General features: G+C 54.6%; 2 protein-coding genes across 6 annotated transcripts in view; one reads left to right on the forward strand and one right to left on the reverse strand.

Annotated features, from left to right (window-relative positions):
- LOC102574042 (zinc finger protein 420) overlaps positions 1–20,355 on the forward strand; it is a 141,085-nt gene that overhangs the window by 86,714 nt on the left and 34,016 nt on the right. The gene's annotated exons all lie outside the window — the stretch shown is intronic.
- Positions 1,577–20,355, reverse strand: part of LOC102573340 (zinc finger protein 850) — a 37,682-nt gene continuing 18,903 nt past the window's right edge. Inside the window, exons 1-7 of one of the 5 annotated variants that reach the window (XR_009457564.1) lie at positions 14,220–14,301; positions 8,126–8,833; positions 7,808–8,018; positions 7,283–7,372; positions 6,150–6,313; positions 2,962–5,678; positions 1,577–2,662 (exon numbers count right to left, since the gene is read on the reverse strand). Coding sequence is in view for 3 of the 5 variants with exons in the window: in XM_059718877.1 (XP_059574860.1) it covers positions 4,218–5,678; positions 6,150–6,313; positions 7,283–7,372; positions 7,808–8,018; positions 8,126–8,833; positions 14,220–14,282 (2,697 nt within the window). In the remaining 2 variants the exon portion in view is untranslated. Of the gene's footprint in view, positions 5,679–6,149; positions 6,314–7,282; positions 7,373–7,807; positions 8,019–8,125; positions 8,834–14,128; positions 14,302–20,355 lie in introns of those variants that run through there. The other 4 variants (XR_009457563.1, XM_059718877.1, XM_059718878.1 and 1 more) reach the window with 4 other exon arrangements.

A 20,355-nucleotide genomic window follows, 5' to 3' on the forward strand; every position in this document is an offset into this window, starting at 1 on the left:
GGGTCCTGCAGGGTTCGGTCCTCAGACTGATATTATTCAATATCTTCATCAGCAATTTGGACGAGGACATGGAGAGCACCCTCTCCAAGTTCGCTGATGATACCAAGTTATGGGGCAAAATTAGTACACTGGAGGGCAAGAAGCAGATTCAGGCTGCCCTGGATCAATGGGCAGAGAGAAATAGGATGCAATTTAATAAAGATAAATGTAAGGTACTCCCCCTGGGAAGGAGGAACCCCCAGCACACCTATAGGTTGGGGAGTGTCCTTCTCAGCAGCTCGGAGGCAGAGAGGGATCTTGGAGTCATAATTGACTCCAAGATGAACACGAGCCGGCAGTGTAACGAGGCCATCAACAAGGCCAATCGCACCTTGTCGTGCATTAGCAGGTGCATGACTAATAGATCAAAGGAGGTGACGCTCCCCCTCTATGCGGCACTGGTCAGGCTGCAGTTGGAGTAGTGTGTCCAGTTTTGGGCGCTGCACTTCAAGAGGGACGCGGGGAATCTGGAGAGGGTCCAGAGGAGGGCCACTTGCATGATTCGTGGCCTTCGTGATAGACCCTACGGGGGGAGGTTGAGAGAGCTGAATCTCTTCAGCCTTCACAAGAGACGGCTGAGGGGAGATCTTGTGGCCTCCTATAAATTTATTAGGGGAGGTCAATGGGGAATGGGGGAAGCGCTGTTTACTAAGGTGCCCCAGGGAGTGACTAGGAATAGCGGGTGTAAACTAGTTAAGAGTGGATTTAGGTTAGATATTAGGAAGAAATGTTTCACAGTAAGGATGGCCAGGATCTGGACTGGGCTTCCAAGAGAGGTGGTGCTGTCACCTAGCTTGGAGGTCTTCAAGAGGAGGCTGGATAGTCACCTGGCTGGGGTCATCTGACCTCGGTCCTCTTTCCTGCTGGGCCAGGGGGTCGGACACGATGATCCATTGTGGTCCCTTCCGACTCTACACTCTATGAATCTATGAATCTATGAATAAAAGGGAAGATCTGCTAGCTTTATCTATCCTGGTGGGAATGCCATCATGTAATAGGAGCTGGAGCCTAATATGGCTGTGGCCATGGGTGCGAGTGGAAACCTGCCTTCATCACCAGGGTCCTAGATGGACTTTCCCATGTTTTCAGTCACTCGCTGGAGCTGCTGTGGAAGAGAAGCAGGCATCAGGACCTTGATGGATTTAGGTGCCTCCCTGTGCTCCTATTCAACCATGCTCAGGGCCCTAACAACAAATGCTTATGCATCTATTTTGTAAAGCACCATCCTTTTCTGCATAAGACTCTGTCACAAAAAAACAGTCACAGCTGCATTCGAGAAGCAGGCTTGGAAGTCAGGCATTGTGAGGAGACTTTAGGGGACCTTAACTGAAATGCAGCCATGCTCCGCTGTGGGAAAAGGGTGGTTAGGATTTCTGTTCCTTTGAGACACATTCCCTCACCTACACATGTTGACTCCAACCTCCATCGCCTCTTAAAATTCAACAAGTAACGGGCACATTCAAAATGTGTCAAAAAACCTCCCATTCCCTCTCTTCTTTCTGTGGCCACCTCCAACAACAAGACAAACCAGCCCTCCTGCCAAAAAACAGGTTCATTCAGAAGTCTTGAGGTTATTTTCTTAAACACTGTAATACAGGGAAAAGAAAAGAGCATTTTTATACACTGGGGGGGTATCAGCAGAAATGACAATTGTGGAGATGAATAAGTGTACCCCAGGATGGGTGATTAACCTCTTGGAGTAGCTCCTACGGGACAGTCATGGAGCCAGATGGCTTTGGCATTAGGATGGAAGCCCCACTATTCCCAATGAGAGATTACAACGTGCTGCGTTTCACCCACACGATGGCTTCATATTTTCCCCACCCTTCCACAGAAGAGGCAGCACCTGTCATGGGCTGCACCTCCTTTACCCATACTGCCCCATTTAACCCAGAATAGAGACTCTACTTCCCCCTGGCCAGAGGTTCATTCAAAAGGGCAGAGTCCTTGGTGCACAGCAGGACATGTGTTTAATGCCTCAAGGGGGACAAGCTCCTGCTCCTGAGGGTCAGAAACAACCCCTGGATTGCGTTGAATCTTCTCAAAAGGGAAGGGGCTAGGAAACCACAGAAATATCTGCCCTGGACAGGGTTCTGGGCCCTGGTGTGTTCCCATTTCCCAACTCTGGAAACAACATAGATACCAACCACAGGGATACCATGTTAAGTTGTGGGACTTGATTAGCAAGGAATATGTTTGTTGGCGCAGCATAGGATAGGGCCATGGGGTCTGACGGCTCTGCACCCTGTGAGACTGTGCCATTGGGGTGCCGACTCGCCCAGTTCTTACACTCAACGTAGGTTACCCAATTCTTGCCTGCTGTGCCTTAATGTTGAACTTGTCTTAGTTGGGAGGTAACCAACTTCTGTTGCGTATAATTCTGGATGTATCTGGTCTGGTATCTGGTCCAGTTCTTCTTTGGGGCTCCAACCTCCCCTACATCCCATCCTAGCATCCTGCTATTGTATTTGTTGTGCTCTCATCTTCCAATGGGCAATCCTTGGCTGTTCATTACCCCAGCCACTCCGTTCACGTCCTCAACCTGGCTTACAGAGGCTGTTACCATGCCGATCCTCCAATCAGTTGGTCACCATTTGATCAGTGGACAAAGAAGGGAAGATAACTCAAATGATAAAAGAAACTCAGGTAAGTCTTGGCCGAGATGGTTGTCGCTGCTATGGACTTCTTCCCTCAGCCTGGGAAAATGTAGTTCTTACGGCTGCGGGTCTTTCTCAAATGCCCAACCCCCCCCAAAGTAATAAAGAGAATGACAAAGGAAAAGAAAAGGTCTTAATGATCCCCTCCACCTTGCTAAGGTGTTTCCCAACCTTGGATGAGTTGTCATCTGACCCAAAAGCTTCAGCAGCCCCTGCCACTTTCCCCAGGTGTGATGAGTCTGTCTGCCAGCCCTCAATAGCTCACCTCCTGGCGAGCCTGCAGTCAGCTCCCCTGCCAGCGTGCAGGGTCCTGCTCCTGCTCCCAGGGCTGCAGCCCAGCCTCTTGGGTTCTGAGACCTGGCGAGTGAAAAGAAAAAGAAGAGAATATAAATACAAATGCTTAGAGGAGTGCTGCTGGCACTCCAAATGGCATCTCTCCCTCAGCATGTATCCCGGCAGGTACTCCTCATGTTTCCTGCCACTGCAGTCTCTGTGGTGGTGCTCAGGCTAGTAGATCCCCTCCAGACTCTCAGGAGCTGTCTCCACTGTTGTTCCCCAGTCCGGCGCTCCTTCAACGGCATGCCAGCATCCCTGGCTTTCCCCCATTGTCCGGTGGCTCTCCTTGCTCTTCCCCAGCCCTGGCAGTGGGCCAGAAATACCTGTGATGCCGTGGATGGGGCCGAGCCTGATTGAGGAGCTGCTCATAAATTCCTGCAGCTGCTCATCTCACGTTGTTGCCCATTCCAGCAAGAACAGTGGGTCTCCTCTTGCTGCAAACGTGTAAGCATTTTCCTTCACTTCTTTACACTGTTATACAGACTGGCACGAAGGGAAGGAATACGGGGGACGGGGAGGGGGCAGCTGGCACCTGGTGGTGCAGAGTTCTGACAAGGGGCTGAGAGCAAAACCTGCTAAACTAGGCTCATGGGGTGGCAATAGCAGCTTCTTGCAGACTCAGTGGGCATGTGCAGGGCTGGGAGAAGGGTAATGTGGTGGGGAGGAAAGGTAAGGTCAGGGTGTAGGGCAGGGAATGCTTCCCCAGCAATAAATGTCCTCCTTCCTGCAACTCACAAGTCTCATGTACCAAAACCCTGGGAGCAGGAGGGAAGAAAAAGCTGGGAGTCAGTCAAAGTGAGTCCCTGGGTGTCATTTGGGGCCAGTTGTCTCGGGGAGGGCACCCTATTGTAAAGGCACTTCTTCTCCCCCTGGGGGCACTGGCTGCTTTTAGAGAAAGATGGGGATGGCACAGGCTACAAGGATGATGCAAAAATTACCTCCTCACAGGTTCCCCCAGCAGCTGGACTGGCCTTGGCCTGAGGTGTTTCCTTTTAACCCCACCCCCTCGTCAAAACTTGGAGACCAGCCTCTGTGCCCTTTGGGTTCTGCACTGCCCTAAAATGGGTGAACGATGGGTGAACTCTTGCTGCAGTCCACTAGCATGAGGCTGTTTGCCTAGACACAGACACTGGAGGCTGTACAACAGGGAGATGTCTCCAAGCCCTCCCTGCATTGCAGGCAGCATTATGGATGCTCCTGGATGTGGATGCACTGGTGCTGGGCCAGTTTGGAGGAGTGGGGAAAGTACTTCCCACACTCCAAGCACTGATGTGATTTCTTCTCTTTGTGGATAAGCTGGTGCTTTGCCAGGTTGGAGGATCGGGAGAAGCTCTTCCCACACTCTGGGCACTGATGTGGCTTCTCCCCTGTGTGGCTGAGATGGTGCTGAGACAGGGTGGAGGAGTGAGCAAAGCTCTTCCCACACTCTGAGCACCGAAATGGCTTGTCCCCCGTGTGGACAAGCTGGTGCCGGGCCAGGTTGGAGAACTGGCTGAAGCTCTTCCCACACTCTGAGCACTGATGTGGCTTTTCCCCTATGTGGATAAGCTGGTGCCGGGTCAGGTTGGAGAACTGGGCAAAGCTCTTCCCACACTCCGAGCACCGATGTGGCTTCTCTTCTGTGTGAACGACTTTGTGCCGGGCCAGGTGGGAGGATCGGGTGAAACTCTTCCCACACTCTGAGCACTGATGTGGCTTCTCCCCGGTGTGGATGAGCCGATGTTCGGTCAGGTGGGAAGACAGTTTGAAGCTCTTCCCACACTCTGAGCATTGATGTGGCTTCTCCCCCGTATGGATAAGCTGGTGCCGGGCAAGGCTGGAAGACTGGGTGAAGCTCTTTCCACACTGCAAGCACCAATGTGGCTTCTCTTCTGTGTGACTGACCTTCTGCTGAGCCAGGTGGGAGGATTCGGTGAAGCTCTTGCCAGACTCTGAGCACTGATATGGCATCTCCCCCGTGTGGATAAGCCAGTGTTTGGTCAGGTTGGAGGACAGGTTGAAGCTCTTCCCACACTCCGTGCACTGATATGGCTTCTCTTCTGTGTGGATACGTTGGTGCTGAGCCAGGGAAGAGGACTGATTGAAGCTCTTCCCACACTCTGAGCACTGATATGGCTTCTCCCCTGTGTGGATGAGCCAGTGCCGGACCAGGTGGGAAAATTGGGTGAAGCTCTTCTCACACTCTGAGCACCGATACGGCTTCTCCCCTGTGTGGGTGAGCCGGTGTCTGGTCAGGTTGGAAGAGAGGTTGAAGCTCTTCCCACAGTCTGAGCACTGATGTGGCTTCTCCCCTGTGTGGATACGTTGGTGCTGAGCCAAGCGGGAAGAGTGAGTGAAGCTTTTCCCACACTCGGAGCACTGATATGTCTTCTCCCCTTTGTGGATGAGCCAATGTTGGGTCAGGTTGGTGGAGCAGGTGAAGCTCTTCCCACACTCTGAGCACTTATGAGGCTTCTTCCTTGTGTGCATGCACCAATGCCTGGCCAGGCTGGATGGCTGCCTGAAGCTCTTCCCACACCTGGTGCAGCGATGCAGCTGCTCCCCCATCTGCACACACTGGTGCTGGGACAGGTCTTGCCAGGAGACAAAGTTCTTCCTGCACTCAGTGCAGCGGTGTGTCTTCCTCCCCCGTTGGATGCCCTGGAGCTGAGACAGGGAAAAGAAATAGGTGAACATTACCACACATGACGCAGCAGTACTGATGCTTCCTCATTTTGCACATGCAGGTGCTTGGCCATGTCTGAGGGGCATACAAAGCTCTTCTCCCATTTGGTGAAGAGGTAGGGGAGGTCTCCAGAATGGATCTGGCGGTGAGCAACCAGGGTCAAGAGGCAGGTGAAGCTCTTCCCACACTTGGTGCATACATGTTTCTTCTCCACATTGTGCCTTATCTTGTGCAGGAGTGATTGGCTGTTAAAGGTCTTCCTGTACTTGGGGCTGGGATGGGTGCTGCCCCTGTACTTGGCAATGAGCTCCTGTTTCCCTCTGAGGCCTCCCCACTGCCTTTGCTTGCATGCAGTGCCTCTTTCTAGTGGCTCTTTAGGTGTCTCAGCTCCACAGATTCTTCCCTGCATGCAAGGCTCTTTCTCCACCCTCACACCCAAACGCAGATGGTACCTGGTTCACTGCTACATTCTCCTTCTGCTTTTGGGATCTCTCACGACTCTTGTGCCAAGTCTCCTTCTCTCCCAAACTCCCTAGGGAAGTCCGTGCTGGCTCCAGGTCTGCAGGCCCTTCCACACAAGTCTCCTCCTCAGCTCTGCTCAGCAGCCAGGCACCTCCTGCATGGGAAAGAAAAATTCCAGATTAGTCCTTACCCTGCTGGCAAAGAGAAAATGCTGCTTTTCCTTCTGCTGGGATGGACTTCAGATCAGGCCTGGACCTTGGCACTTGTACTGCCTCAACAAAACAAGGTGTTCCTGCCAAAACCCCAAGTGCTGGGGGTAAGAGAGTGGCATCTGCCTGTCTCGGGCTAATGTTCCCTACTTGGTGGAGTTCAGAGCCAGACTCTTAGTTTCCAGACCAACTGTCTGCCCCATCATCTCACGCCATGCTAGGAAAAGGAGATGTGGGACATGTGCGTTAAGCTTGCAAAAAACATTTTTCCTGCTACTTAGTTGGTCTAATACAAGATATCACGTCTACCCAAAGAACCGTGCCTACCTATGTCCTTAGACCAACTCAGCTACAACAAAAAACCCCTTAGGACAGTACCTGAATGGCTTCATGCTCTAATGGGCTGAGCAGGAGGGGAGGATTTAGAGCTGCGGCTCCTTCTTCTGAAAGGAGCAGGCCTGGGCTTCCTGCCTGCTTCCAGGGCAAGGTCTGGTGCAGGAAATGAGTCCATGGAGCTTCCCTTTGCTGATGGGTCCCAGGTGGCCTTCATGTCACAGGAGTCTGCACTGGGTCTAAGGCCTTGGCAGGAACCTGAACCTGGACTCTGTGCTGAGTCTCAGGTTTTGTGACACTCAGGGCCCCAGAGACAAAACAGAAAGGGGGCAATTCTCATTCAAAGCATGGGGTATTCATTTCCCCCAATAACTTGTGAAATCTTCTGAATCCCACCCATGCCAAGGAGCTGTTTAGTACAGCCTGAGACCATGATGAAACACTTCCTGGCTCCCAGGGGCACTGGGAAAGAACATCACATGCTTTGGAGCACTGACCCCACCAAAATGTTGTGGCAGAGATTTCTCCACTGAGGGACGCTGCCTCCTGCTGCTGGAAAGGGTCGAGCCAGCGCTCCTTACCTGCTCCTGGGGAAGGGCCTCGTCTTGGGGACCAGCCTGAGCAGCTGTTGTCAGCTGAGCACTCCCAAGTCTCCTCCGTTTTGGGGTAATCTGCAAAACACAGACCTGGTTTAACTGTACCAGAATGAGGCAGAGGCCACTGGGGTTTCTGATTTCCCAGTCACGTTCACCAGTGCCTAACAGGACACATAGGGCACATGTGGGCATAACTAAGGGGTGACTGAACATTGACTGTTGGAACACGAATAACAACATTGATTGTTACCATGGGAGTGCAACAAGGCCCAAGAAAGATAAACCCTCTTTCTGTTGGATGCTTCACATATGAGCCGAGAAAGATTTGGGGTCCTTGGCCTGGGAACTGCCCACCCACAAAAATTACAGCTCTATCCCAGCCTAGCCATGTGGTTACATATACTGCAGCCCTGTCATGGGCACAGGCAGCTATTCAAGCATCTCCGACTGCATGCAGGATGGCCACTCTGTCATCCAGACCCAAGCCCGGGCCTCCATCCTGTACCTTACCTGACCCCTGGTGAGGTTGGGACTCCTCTTTGGGGACTCGAGCTGGCTTGTCCCAGGGCCCTGGGGCTTCCCTCTCTCCTGCCTCCTCCAGAGGCCTGTCTGCATGATAGGCCTTGGGTTGCTCCAGCCAGGAATTGGCATGTTTCTGCAGTGCCCCAGTGGGCTGCATCTTGTCCGAGGCCATCTCTTCAACCTTAACACTCATCGTGATCTAGGAATGAGATAAATATGTCACTGGGGAGCCAGGATCTGTGCAAGACAGGGATGGGGGAAGTTGGATAGCATTGAGCAAGCATATGAGGATGGAAACACCCTCACCTGGAGCTTCTCACCCTCCTCCTGTCCCAGCTGAAACCCCTCAGCCAGGGTCACAGCCTCGGTGCAGGTCTCAATGTTGTGCCCCCACTCCCAGCTCTGCATCTCCTGGGGCAGAATGGCCAGGAACTGCTCCAGCACCACCAGCTCCAGGATCTGCTCCTTGCTGTGGCGCTGGGGCTCCAGCCAGCGCCAGCAGAGCTCTTTCAAGCAGCTGCAAACCTCCTGCGGCCCCTCGGCCTCCTGGTAGCAGAGGCCCCGGAAGCGCTGGCGCCAGGTCTCTGGGGTAGGGAGATCATCTCCTGATGCCAACTTTGGGGTCTCTGATGGAATCTCGGCCTCAGGCGGGGGCTGCATGGCCTGATTAACCTCCTGCCCCTGGATCTCCTGGTGCTGGACCAGCTTCTCCAGCTGCTGATTTACTGCCTGTGGTGCCGACCACCTTGGGGACACCCCCCCAGTCCTCGCATGGACAACAAGAGGTACTTTCGTCTTCTCATCTCCTGCCTGGAGAGTTCCTGGGTCCTGCTCCTCCAGCTTCCCCTCTGTCTTCACCATGGCTGCAAGGGGAAGGTCCTCAGCTGCTACAGACTCCAGCGCAGCAACCACTGTCTCTACCAGGAGGGGGCTCACCCAGCCGGGGGCCTGGACTCCTGCTCTCCCTGAACTCACGCACAGCACCTGCCAACAGGGTCTGGTCTCTGGAGCCGCCTGTGGGAAAGGAGACAGCACAAACTTCACCATGTGATGGGAGCCCCAGGACCAGGACCAGGACCCTGCCCTAGCACTGAAGTCTGCCCAACTCTGATGTCCCCACCGTCCTCCACTCAGAGCAGCCTCAGGGATAGCCTCACTTCCCATCCTGCCCCAACACAAGCTGTGGGGACTGAGGTCACTCCAGAAATACCCGTCCCCACAGCTGTCACCTGTAGGCACCTGCGTTGCACCAAGATTGGCCCAGGTCTCTCCCCATGGTCCCTCAAGTGGTCCCACAGCCCTGATTGCCCTCCCCCATAGCATCTGCATAGGACAGCTCCTCCTCCAGTGCCCCCACCCAGCCCTAGAGCCCCTCCCCCATGCTCTACCCGTGGCGCTACAGCCATGTGGCTGCATCTCCTGCCCCACGGGGCACACAGAGCCCCTGGGCACTGCCACCATGTACGACGGCCCGGCATCCCCTTCCATGGCAAGACTCAGACTAACCCCCTGGTGCCCTCCCCATCTTTCTCTGGGGTCTCTGCACCCCCTGCCAGGCCCCATTCAAGAGAAACCAGTGCACAGCCCCTGCCCCCAAACCACACCTATAGCCCTGCTAGTGGTCCTCACTCCCGCCCCCCAGCCCCCAGCCCCCAGGCAGCAGCTCCTGTCCTGCAGTGGTGCCTCCTCTGCCCTGCAGGTGCCCTCCATCTCCCACTACCTGCTTCCATGTCCACCCCATGCTGTGGCAACAATCAGGTGGGGTGGGGAGGGGGCAGGGGGAGGCAGGGAGAGACCCCAGCTACCTCCAGAGCAGCAACACATCCTGCTCCCGGTTCTCCCTGCCTCCCCTGGGCAGCTCAGTGTCCATTCTGCCCCAGAGCTGCCTCCCTGCAAGTCTCTCATGGACCTAGGTCTCCCAGGCTGCAGTCAGGTCTGTTTGCTGTACATCTGCTGGAGCTGAAAACAGTCCTTCTGGATGTCCCCAAGGGAGGACATGGGCCAGTGCCCTCCTGGAAACTACCGGCCTCCCTTGCAAAGGGAGGCTACTCTGGGCACTTCTAGTGAGCTCTTAGGGCAAATAAAAAAGAAAAAGAGAAGGCAGTGAGATTATGGGGGGGAGGGGGTTGGGGGGAGCTGCAGGGCTGAGACCAGAGCAAGCCCCTAGAGCCAGGGGCTGCAGAGGGGGCTCTGGGCTGACTGCATCCCAGAAAGGGTCCAGGCGGTGGCCATGATGGAAGGAAAGGTCAGGGTCAGGGTCAGGAGGGAGCCAGAACTTCGGAGCTGCTACCTGCTGTGCTGGGATGCGAGGGATATCGTGCTGCATGTCAAGTGGCAGGTGCAGATGTGGGTGAGGATGGCCGGGATTTCCTGGGAGTGTCTGTGCAGGGTGCGGGCAGGGCCGGAGCCAGCAGGGGCTGTGAGGGGTGAGTGGGCACAGGTGGGGTCTCTCTGTGGCTGTGGGTGGGGAGGGCAGGCATTAGAGAGGTCTGCCTGTGCTGGCATGCCATGGTGGTGCCAGGCTGCAGGGTTTGCACACCAAGACCTGCAGTTGCTTCAGCTGCCACCCTGGAGGGGTGAAGTTTCTCCCAGGAGAGGAGAGGCAGCAACATCCTTGGCCTGCTTCTGTGTCACAGGGTCCCTGCAGGAGCTGCCCCTAGTGGTGCTGGGGCTGAACCCGGGGCAATCAGCTACTGGATAGTGCAGTGGATAGCAGGCCGATGGGGGTGGAGGGGTGGAGCAGGCTGCTGGGTGAAACTGGTGGATCATGGGGGAGTTGGGAGGTGGAGGACTGGGCCTGTGAGGCCATAGATGGGACAATACAGGGGGGGCTGTGGGGCTGGGCACGGGCTCTGAGGGCAATGATTTCTGGACAGGTGGGTGCTATGGGACAGGGGAGCTCTGGGATTGGGGTGTAGCAAACCCCTGTGGTGTCAGGCACAATCACTACAGCCAACAAGGGCTTTTCAACTTTTATATAGAGCATCGCAGGGATTAAGGTCACAGGCAACAGGCCAAAGGGAAGGGACACATACAGGTAAACAGACAAGGTTCTTCGGGTAGATGGGTTATCTTTTATTAGACCAACTAAATAATTGGAAAAATTGTTTGTGGTAAGCTTTCAGGCACAAACACCCTTCTTCAGGCAGAGAGAGTCTGCTGGTGTTTTTGTGCTCTCCTGGGTAGAATAGAAGCCAGTATGATAAAGGTGCACTGAGATGGTGGTCCATATAGTACTGGCACTGATAAAAGGAAAAATGACATGATCAGCAATCAGCTTTCCTTGGCCAGTGTGGCTGATAATGTCACCGATAAATGTTGCATGCATGTGCGCAGCTGCAGCATACACGCAGCCAGGAATGCAGCCCGCTCCTTGGATAGCAGCATCTCACCAGTAAGTCTGTGGGGGAGAAGGACCGTGGGGGAGAGAAGGGGCATGGGAGTGTAGATCGAAGCTCCCATGGTGAGGGAGGGAGTGAGATGGGGCAGGGGCTGCCCAGTTGGGGCGGGGCAGGATGAGGGACGGAGCTACTGGCATATCATACTGGGGTGGGGGCAGGTCCCCACCACCATGAGCACCCCCAGGGGAAGCATGAGGGGCATATCCCCCCCGGATTTGGGGAGGAGGGCAAGTGTGGGTTGCCGGCTGTAGTCTTGGGGCCAGCACCTATGCCAGACTTTTCCCAGTGGGGTGGGGCTGGTCTGGGACTGCAGTGGGAGTGAGTGGCAGTGGCGGCACTGGGAGTGGGGGCTATGGTGAATTTTGGGGTGACTGTGGCCCATCACGCAGCCCCACACCCAGCACCACTGCCACACCCCCCATCCGAGCACAGCTATGGCCCAGTCCACCTGCCGAGAAGAGGCCAGCACAGCCCCTGGCCCCAAGCCCATAGAGGGCAGCCCACCCTTGCCCCATGCACAAATCCAGGGGATGCGTTCCCCTCATGCCCCCTCCTGAGACGTGCACAGTGGCAGAAGCCACGCCCCACCCTCTGCACTCCCATGTGGCACCTGGACCAGCCTCCCATGGCTCTGTCCCTTGCCCCGCACCACCCTGGCCAAGCAGCACCTGGTCCTGCCCTGGCCCCTGCCGCACCCCACACCATCCCGCAATGTGGGGGTCTTGGTCTACTCCATCAACAGCTCTTCCCTCCCCCATGCCCTTACTGGACAGAGGTGGCTGTCCAAGCTGCCAGGCTGCAAATCAGCTATCAGATCAGTATCAGCCGATATGGCTGATTAATAATCGGCTGTTGGTATCAGCAAAAAAAAATCTTTATCGGTGCAGCCCTAGAATATGCAAAATGCAGATCTGTGAAAATGCAAATGCAAATGTGAAAATACAAATTCAGTTGTGAACGTGCAAATCCAGGAATGTACAAGCCAGAAAACCTAGGCAGACCTACAGTATCCAACCATGGAACCCTAACTGAGGAAATATCAGGTTTCATCAAATCCACCCTAAAGACAATTGTCATCCAAAGGCCGAGTTTTGTCCAAAGATCACCTTGTACAAAAACTTAAAAACAGAGACCACCTTCCCAGCAATACCCTCCTAGCCACCATGGATGTTACCAACTTGCATACCAACATCCCATGCCATGATGCCATCCAAGCTTGCCTTACATATCTACAGGAGTGAGATTGTAACTCCAAGTACAGACCTAGAGATATTGCTGAATTTATACACTTCATCCTCACACACAACAACTTCACTTTCAATAGCCAACGCTTCCTCCAGACCATGGGCACAGCTATGGGCACCAAAATGGCCCTATGATATGCCAACCTTTTATAGCCCACTTGGAAGAAGAATTCCTCAAGAACTGCACCATCAAACCGATGCTATACTTAACATATATAGATGACATCTTCATCATTTGGACTGAAAACCTGCAGTCTCTGATTGATTTCCATCACAAATTCAATAACCACCACCCCTCCATCAGATTATTTCTTGAGTACTCCGGCACCAACATTTCCTTTTTAGACGCTATGATCATTATCCAGAATGGTAAAATACAAACCACCATATACAAGAAACCCACGGACCAACAGACATATCTGCACAGAACCAGCTATCACCCTAAACATACAGCCAACCCTCCCATACCACCGAACTGGCACTGAGGAGAACAACCATGATCATCATCTCACAAATCTCAAAAGGGCTTTCACCCGACAAGGACACTCCTCCAGAGAGACAGATCCCACTTTCGAAAGAGCCGCCCTGCATACCACGTGAACGACTGCTGCAGTACAAAAAGAAAATCCCCACAAATCTCACGCCACTAGTTATGATATACCAGCCCTCCCTGGAACCTATATGGAAAATCCTCAAACAACTACAACCCATAACACAAGACCCAATTTTTAAAGAGATCTTCCCAGAGCCACCCATCCTAGCCTTTAAATAAGCACCAGACCTCACCAACCTCATCACCAGAAGCAAACTTCCTATGGCCCAAAGCACACCGAATGGATCCAGACCGTGCCGGGACAAGAAATGTAAAACCTGCCAACACATCCCACCACCCCCACAATCACTACACCCCACAACAGAGCCATCGCCATGCCTGGATCTCACACCTGCACCTCCAGAAATGTAATATATCTCTACCAGCGCACAAAATGCCCCGATGGAGACTACGTATGAGAAACCGAACAACAAGAGCGTACCAGAATGAACGCACACCGAAAAGCTATCAAAGAAAAAAATATACCCAATGACCTGTGGGTGCCCACTTCTCAGGAGATTACCCCGCTCTCTGCAATCTCTCCGTTCTAATCCTCAAAGGGAATTTTGGAGATTAGCCTACAAACATCCCTTGGTAAATGTGCTGGAATCCAAAAATCCCGGACTCAATACAGACATGCAAACTAACCTGCCTGCCGTCTGTGATAACCCCAGGTGACCTGTCTGCATTTCACCAGCTGCAGTCTATCACCAGTGCCCCCTTCCCCCTTCCCCCCCACCCCAAATTACCTCTCGCATCTATTGTCTCCCATTCCCTTGGATCCTCACTGCCATGCATTTGCATTTTCACAGACCTGCATGTTGCATGTTGGCTGCTCTTCCACCCAGGAGAGCACACAGACACCAGCAGACTCTCTCCGTGCTGGAAGAAGGGCATTTGTGCCCGGAAGCTTGCAAAGAACAATTTCCCCGACTATTTAGCTGGTCTAATAAAAGATATCACCTCTCCCCAAAGAACCGTGTCTGCCTGTGTCCTCAGACCAACACGGCTACAACCAGCAACCCTAGCATACAGGTAAGCAAGCGTTCAAAGTATAACAGCATCCACTTACAGGGCAAGCACCAGGCAGGGCTCAGCACCACTGCAGCGCATCCGCTCAGCACATGCAGCCCCCCTTAGCCAGCCCCGAGCGCTGAGCTCACCCTTCTTCCTGCCACCCCAGGCTCTGGGCTTGGCAGTCCGGCAGGACTCTGCAGGTTGCTCATCACTTCCTCTTCCTGCTTCCAGTGCCTCTGGGATTTGTAGTCCAGGGTCACAGCAGGCAGGACCCCGCAGGGGTGTCCCCTTCTGTTACACGCTCCTGTCCCATTGCCAACGCACGCAACGCATGCATTACAACGCACCGTCTGCCAGGCGCTGCCCTGCTGCCAGGCCTCAGGCGGAAAGGCAGGGCTCAGACGTAGGTGTTAGCATCACCCAGGGGACACGGGTTAAAAACAAAAAGTTTGGTTCTCAATAAAAAGTTTTCAGTAAAAAAAAAGATCTGGTTGGCCAGTATCTTTGGCTGCAGCAATGGTTTTCCACGGCGCAGCCCGCTCCAGCTTAGGGGCCCCTTCTCATTCGAACATATGGGCTGGGTAGGAGCTGTGCCAGAGAAGGCATTGGGGGGGCTGTGCCTGCCCGACGACTAGGGCAGGGTGGGAAGGGGTGATCTGCTGGAAACTGATTTGGTGGGAAGTCACAGGAATGAAAGGGAATGGCGATCAGTTTGAAGGAAGAAAATTATCCCTGCGGTTGGTCTCTATGTCCTCTCCAGAGCTGAGAAATGGGAACAGGCCAGGGCCAGAGCCCTGTCCAGGGCAGATCTCTCTGTAAGCATTGGTGATGCGTAGGGTGTGCACGTGGGTGCACGTGCACCCCCTGAGTTTGGCCGTGCACCCCCTGGAAGCACCAGCCGCGAAACCGAAAGTGCCAGAGGAAGTGCACTTCTGGTTTCGCTGCCGGCTTGGTGATCAGCCGCTGGAGGATCCCCTTCCCTCCCCCCAGTCGGCAATCTGGTGCCCCCCCAGCCTTGTGAGGCACCAGTCGCCCATGTCTGCAATGTCCCAGCCTCTTCCCTTTCCAGAGGATTCACTGCAAGCCAGGGGTTGTTGCTGACCCTCAGGAGCAGGAGCTGGTCACGCTCGAAGCACCCATGTCCTGCTGTGCAACAAGGAGCCTGTCCTTTTGAATGAACCTCTGAGCAGGGGGAAGTAGAGTTAGAGTCTCTTTTCTGGGCTAAATGCAATAGTAGAGGTAAAGGAGCTGGACCCTGTGACAGGCCCTACCTCTTCTGTGGAAGGGTAGAAAAAGTATGAAGGCATCCTCTGGGTGAAATGCAGCACGTTATAATCTCCCATTGGGAATACTGAGGCTTCCCTCCTGGTCCCAAAGCAATTTAGCTCCATGAGTGTTTTGTAGGGGCTACTCCAAGAAGTTAATAACCCATCCTGGAGCGCACTCATTCGTCTCCATAATTGTCCTTTCTGCTGATACCCCCCCCCCCGATGTATAATACTGCCCCCACCTTCCCTATTTTACAGTGTTTAAGAAAATAACCTTGTGACTTCTGAATGCTCAGTTGTTTGGCAGGAGGGCTACTTCCTTTTGCTGTTGGAGGTGGATTTTCCTGGACACCTCATTTTTTTGGGTCCTCTGAGCTCTGTCTGGGTAGTTTTTTGAAACACGAACACATGTCCGGGATTTCCTCCACTAATCTTTTTTCAACATGGATGCTGGTAGGTAGATGAACTTTATTTCCCACCTTGCCTAGCGGCGAGCATGTTGGGGACCCAAGTTTTCAGTTTCTGTGGAAAAAAAAAATGCAGGCCTGCTTTGGGCAAATGGAAGCAGCGGCACTATAGGCACACACACACACACACACACACACACGGCCAAATGGAAGCAGGGGCACTATAGGCATACACACACACGCGCGCGTGCACGCACACGCACACACATACACACACACACGGACATCATACAGCCAGGCAGGGTAGTGGGAGCAGCCCCAGCAGCAAGATATAATAAGTCTATAGGGATCAGGGCTTGGGTGGTGCAGGGCTTGGGGATTGTCCAGTGCCCCAGGACTGGGGGGTCTGTATATGTGTATGTGTGTGTACGTGTGTGTAGCCTGCGGCTGGGGCTGGGCAGGAGGGCTGGTGGGGGGAGTTATGGGGCTGTGGTTGCAGCAGGGCAGGAGGGCACTTCGGCGGCAGCTGGGGCCTGTGCAGCCAGGTGGACTGGAAGGCGCTGCCCAGGGTGGCGGCCATGGCCAGGAGCCCCAGCCTATAATGGGGAGTGCTGCTGCCATAGGCCTCCCCTCCTCCTTGTTCCAGCCCATGTTGGGGACCGACTTGCTCTGCCACCGCCCGCAGGAGTCAGAGCTGCCGCACTCTGGCCCAGGCGAGATGGGGGGAGTGAGGGGCACTGGCATGGGCAGGGCTCTAGTACATCACTCAGGGCTGCTCAGCACCACAAGCAGTGATGGGGGCACAGCCACAGCTGGACCTGCAACCTGGTGAGCAAACAAAGCAGGCAGGGGAGCTCTGATTTTCCATTAAGAAAAAAAAAAATCAAATACCAAAATATGTAAGTATTAACATTTATTTTAGCATGATGATTGAGGCACTGGCAGGCTTCCAAACTGCTTTGAAATTATAAACATATCAATAAAACATTGTGTTAAATTGATACCAATATATATAGTGGGATTTCATTTTAATCGTGGAAGAATGCAGATTTGGGGGGGGGGGGGGGTTAATCAGAGAATTTGGGATTTGGGGGAAACTGCTCCCTAACGATCATATCCCGCCCCCCCACCCCACAACCCTGGACAGTTGTCCTCATTTTTGGATATGGAAATATGGTAACCCTGCCTAAGCATTTGTTGTCAGGGTCCTGAGTAGGGTTGAATAGGAGCACAGGGAGACACCTAAGTCCACCGAGGCCCCTGCTGCCTGCTTCTCTCCCACAGCAGCTCCAGAAAGTGACTGAAAACATGGGAAAGTCCAGCTGGGAGTGATTAAGAACAACACCACCTGAGCCTCCATGTCCTTCACCATTGCACCCAGAGTCCTGTAGTCACTCTGATCTGCTCCAGCTCTCCCCTGGCAGTATAACTGGTGCCCACATGGATGAGCAGCATGAGGTAGTAGTCAGAGGGCTGGGTAAATCTTGGTAATCCTTCTGTGACATCTCAGGTCCAGGCTCCAGGCAAGCAGCAGACCTCCTGGGACAACAGTTCAGGTCAGCAGATGGATGCCTCTGTCCCCTGCAGAAGGGAGTCTCCAACCACCGCCACCCACGGCTTCCTCTTGGTGGGGGTCTAGATCCTTCCCACTTTGGTGAGACCGGTCCTGACTTCCTTCACCAAATGGAACGTGCTCATCGCCTTCTGGTGCTAGGGCTCCATCTCTATTCTGCAGATGAATTGCTACAGGTGGAGATGAAGATTTCTGCTTGCTGCTTCCACCTTCCTGGGAGTCCACGTCTTCTCGCTTCTCTGCCAGAGGCCTCCACAGCATCGAATCGATGAACTCCTCATGGTGGAGGATGCCTCCAAGCATCGACACCACCTTCTGTAGCTCTTGTGCCTGCTCCCTGAGGGACACCACCAGAAGGCACAGCTCACACAGCAGGCACCCGCCCCCACCCCCCGGCTGTGACTGGAAGGAACCTGCAAGCTGCAGTTCCCCCAGCTCCAAACCTGGACCTCGGTGGGTGCCTCGATGATGAGCAGTCCTGCCTGGACAGGTATCTCGCAGGGGCAAGCAGAGGCAGAGGCAGTGGCAGTGGCTCTGGCATTGCGATGTCCTCCAGTCATTTCCCTGGGTCTCTTAATCTACCTTCTCTCTCTCACTGCCCTTCTTCTAAGTAGATCTGCAGTGCCCAGGCAAACTCACCTGTAAGCTTTCCTGATCGCTGTTCCTTGGCCCCACAAGGCTCCTTTTTTCCTGCTTCCTCCCACCAAGAGTAAAGGTTCCTCCTCAAAGGGTGAGAGGGTGGGGGGCAGGGGGGGACTAATGGACTGTTGAAACTAATGAACTTATGAAAACTGCTTCCCCTGTTTGCGGCCCCCAGCCTGCCCGTGCTCCCTGGCAATGCCCTGCATGTGCAGCACCACTCCAAGCAGGATCCCAAGGAGACCAGACACTTTCCTGGAGTAGTCGTGAGCACTGGAAAGCAGGGCACAACCTCCTGGCCTTCAGCTCCATGAAGGCAGAAACCAGTCTGTTCTCCCTGCCGTGTGTGAAGGAGCTGAGGGGGCTGTTTCATAGATTCACAGGTGTTTGGGTCGGAAGGGACCTCAGTATGTCATCGAATCCGACCCCCTGGCCTGGGCAGGAAAGAGCGCTGGGGTCAGACGTGCCCAGCCAGGTGCTTGTCCAGTCTCTTGTTACACTGGATCGTTCTCAGCTGCTCAGGGCAGAGAAGCTGCTGCCCCTCTGAACCCATCCCCTTGCAAAGGGTCCCAAAGGTCCCTGTGCCCATGCCCATCAGGTGAATGCCCAGACCTACCCTCCAAGGCCTCTGTGAAGATAACACCCAGGCCATGGATGCTGCCCTAATCCCAAGCCTCTCTGGAGACCTAAACACTCACTGCACACCTGCATCTCTTGGGACTTGTGCTGCTCCCAAATCCATCTGGCTTTGTGCTGAAAGAGGCACCTGACCCATGCCCCGCCATCCTGCACAGTGGGGGTGAAGGTCAGCAAGGCCACAGGGCAGGTCCCAGATCTCTCCTGCGTCACTGTCCAGTGCAGGGGTGGGCATGTAACAGCAGCTGGTGCTCTAGGTCCACCCCGGCTCTGTCCATCCCAAATCACTGTCCTGACTTCCCCATGCATTTGTCCCATCACAGCCGTGTTCTTGGGAAACATACCCTCCATGGAGCAGCACAGGGTCACCTCCTGTCCCAGCAGGTACTGCGCTGGCCCCTGCACCTCGGAGACCAAGTACGGGGCTCTCCTGCCTGGGGTCACAGCAACAGCTGGGTCAGTTGGGCTGCAGAGCACGGCCAGGGCCTGGGAGACCTGAGAGCTGCAGGGCAGAACGGTGAAGGGAGTGGGTACCGGGCTCTGCAGAGGCCTGTCCCCACGCCCCCTGCTTCTCCCCTCTCCCTACAACCAGCAGCCTTATCCCCGCTACTGCCATGCCTCTTCCTCCAGCTATAAACAGCTGTTGCAGCTGCGGCTCTCACTGCCGTGATCCCTAGGGAGACCGTGATCATGGCACCGGTGTGATCCACGCTGGTCTCTGGGACTGAATGGGATGGCAGATTAGAGCCCTGCCTGGCACCGCCCACCAGAGGTGAATGCCAGGGAGAGGGGCGTGGGGGGGGAGTGGTGCAGGTGCACCCCCCTTTCAACCCCGCTACCCCCAAATTTAAACCCAACTGCCTGGAAAAGGCAGCAGCTTTTCTATCCAGGCAGCACTGTGAGTCCAGTCCCATCATGGCTCATTGTCATCTTCCTGATTCCTATCAACTCCTCTTACAAGGGGTGCTCCAGAGCCAGGTGCTGGACCTGGCAGGAGAAGATGCTGTTGGTGTTGCTTCTGGCAGGGGTGAAGGCGTAGGTGAGGGTGAAGTTGCAGATCCCATTCAGGCTCCTCTGCAGGGCAGAAGGGGTGTTGTTCAGGACCCATCTGTCTCTCAGCCATGCAATGTCAATTCCTTGAGGTAGAAACCCATCACGTGGCAAGGGCAGGAGGCGATGGCACAGGCCAAAGCCCCCGGCTGGGGGACGGAGATGCTGGGGGCAGCTGGAATGGAGAGACAGAAAAGCCCTGCGCTGCCTCTGGGGTCTGAGCGACAGGCCTGATCATGCTGGCACAACGTCCCCACCCCAGGCAGGGGACACCAGCTGGGTCTGAAACTGGAAGACTATGGAAGAGAATGGCCTTGTCTTCACCAAACGGATGACCTGCTGGGCTCGAGCTGTTCCCTCTTGTTCCTGTACCGAGATCTGGGGAGTCTGGGGGTCCAGGGCTGGTTGTAGCACAGGGCATGGCCTTGCAGCCATGTGCTCCCTGGTCCGGTGCACCCCAGCACCAGCTTCCTCTGGCTTCCCCTCACCCAGTAGTCAGGGCCACTCCAGGGATGTTGGAGCCCCTCTCTGGTCCTCACCGAGCATGTGGATGGTTGTCTATGCCTGTTGATGCTGCAGCCCATAGCCTAAGGCACAGGTGTACAGTTATTCATCCACCAGCATTACCCCAGCCAGAGCCAGGGAGGTGTCTCCGTTCTCCAGTGCCATCTCCACCAGGCTAGCTCCGGGTTGGGCCTGGGCCCTGCTC

The sequence above is a fragment of the Alligator mississippiensis genome, chromosome 15, assembly GCF_030867095.1.
Source record: "Alligator mississippiensis isolate rAllMis1 chromosome 15, rAllMis1, whole genome shotgun sequence".
NCBI lineage: Eukaryota > Metazoa > Chordata > Crocodylia > Alligatoridae > Alligator > Alligator mississippiensis.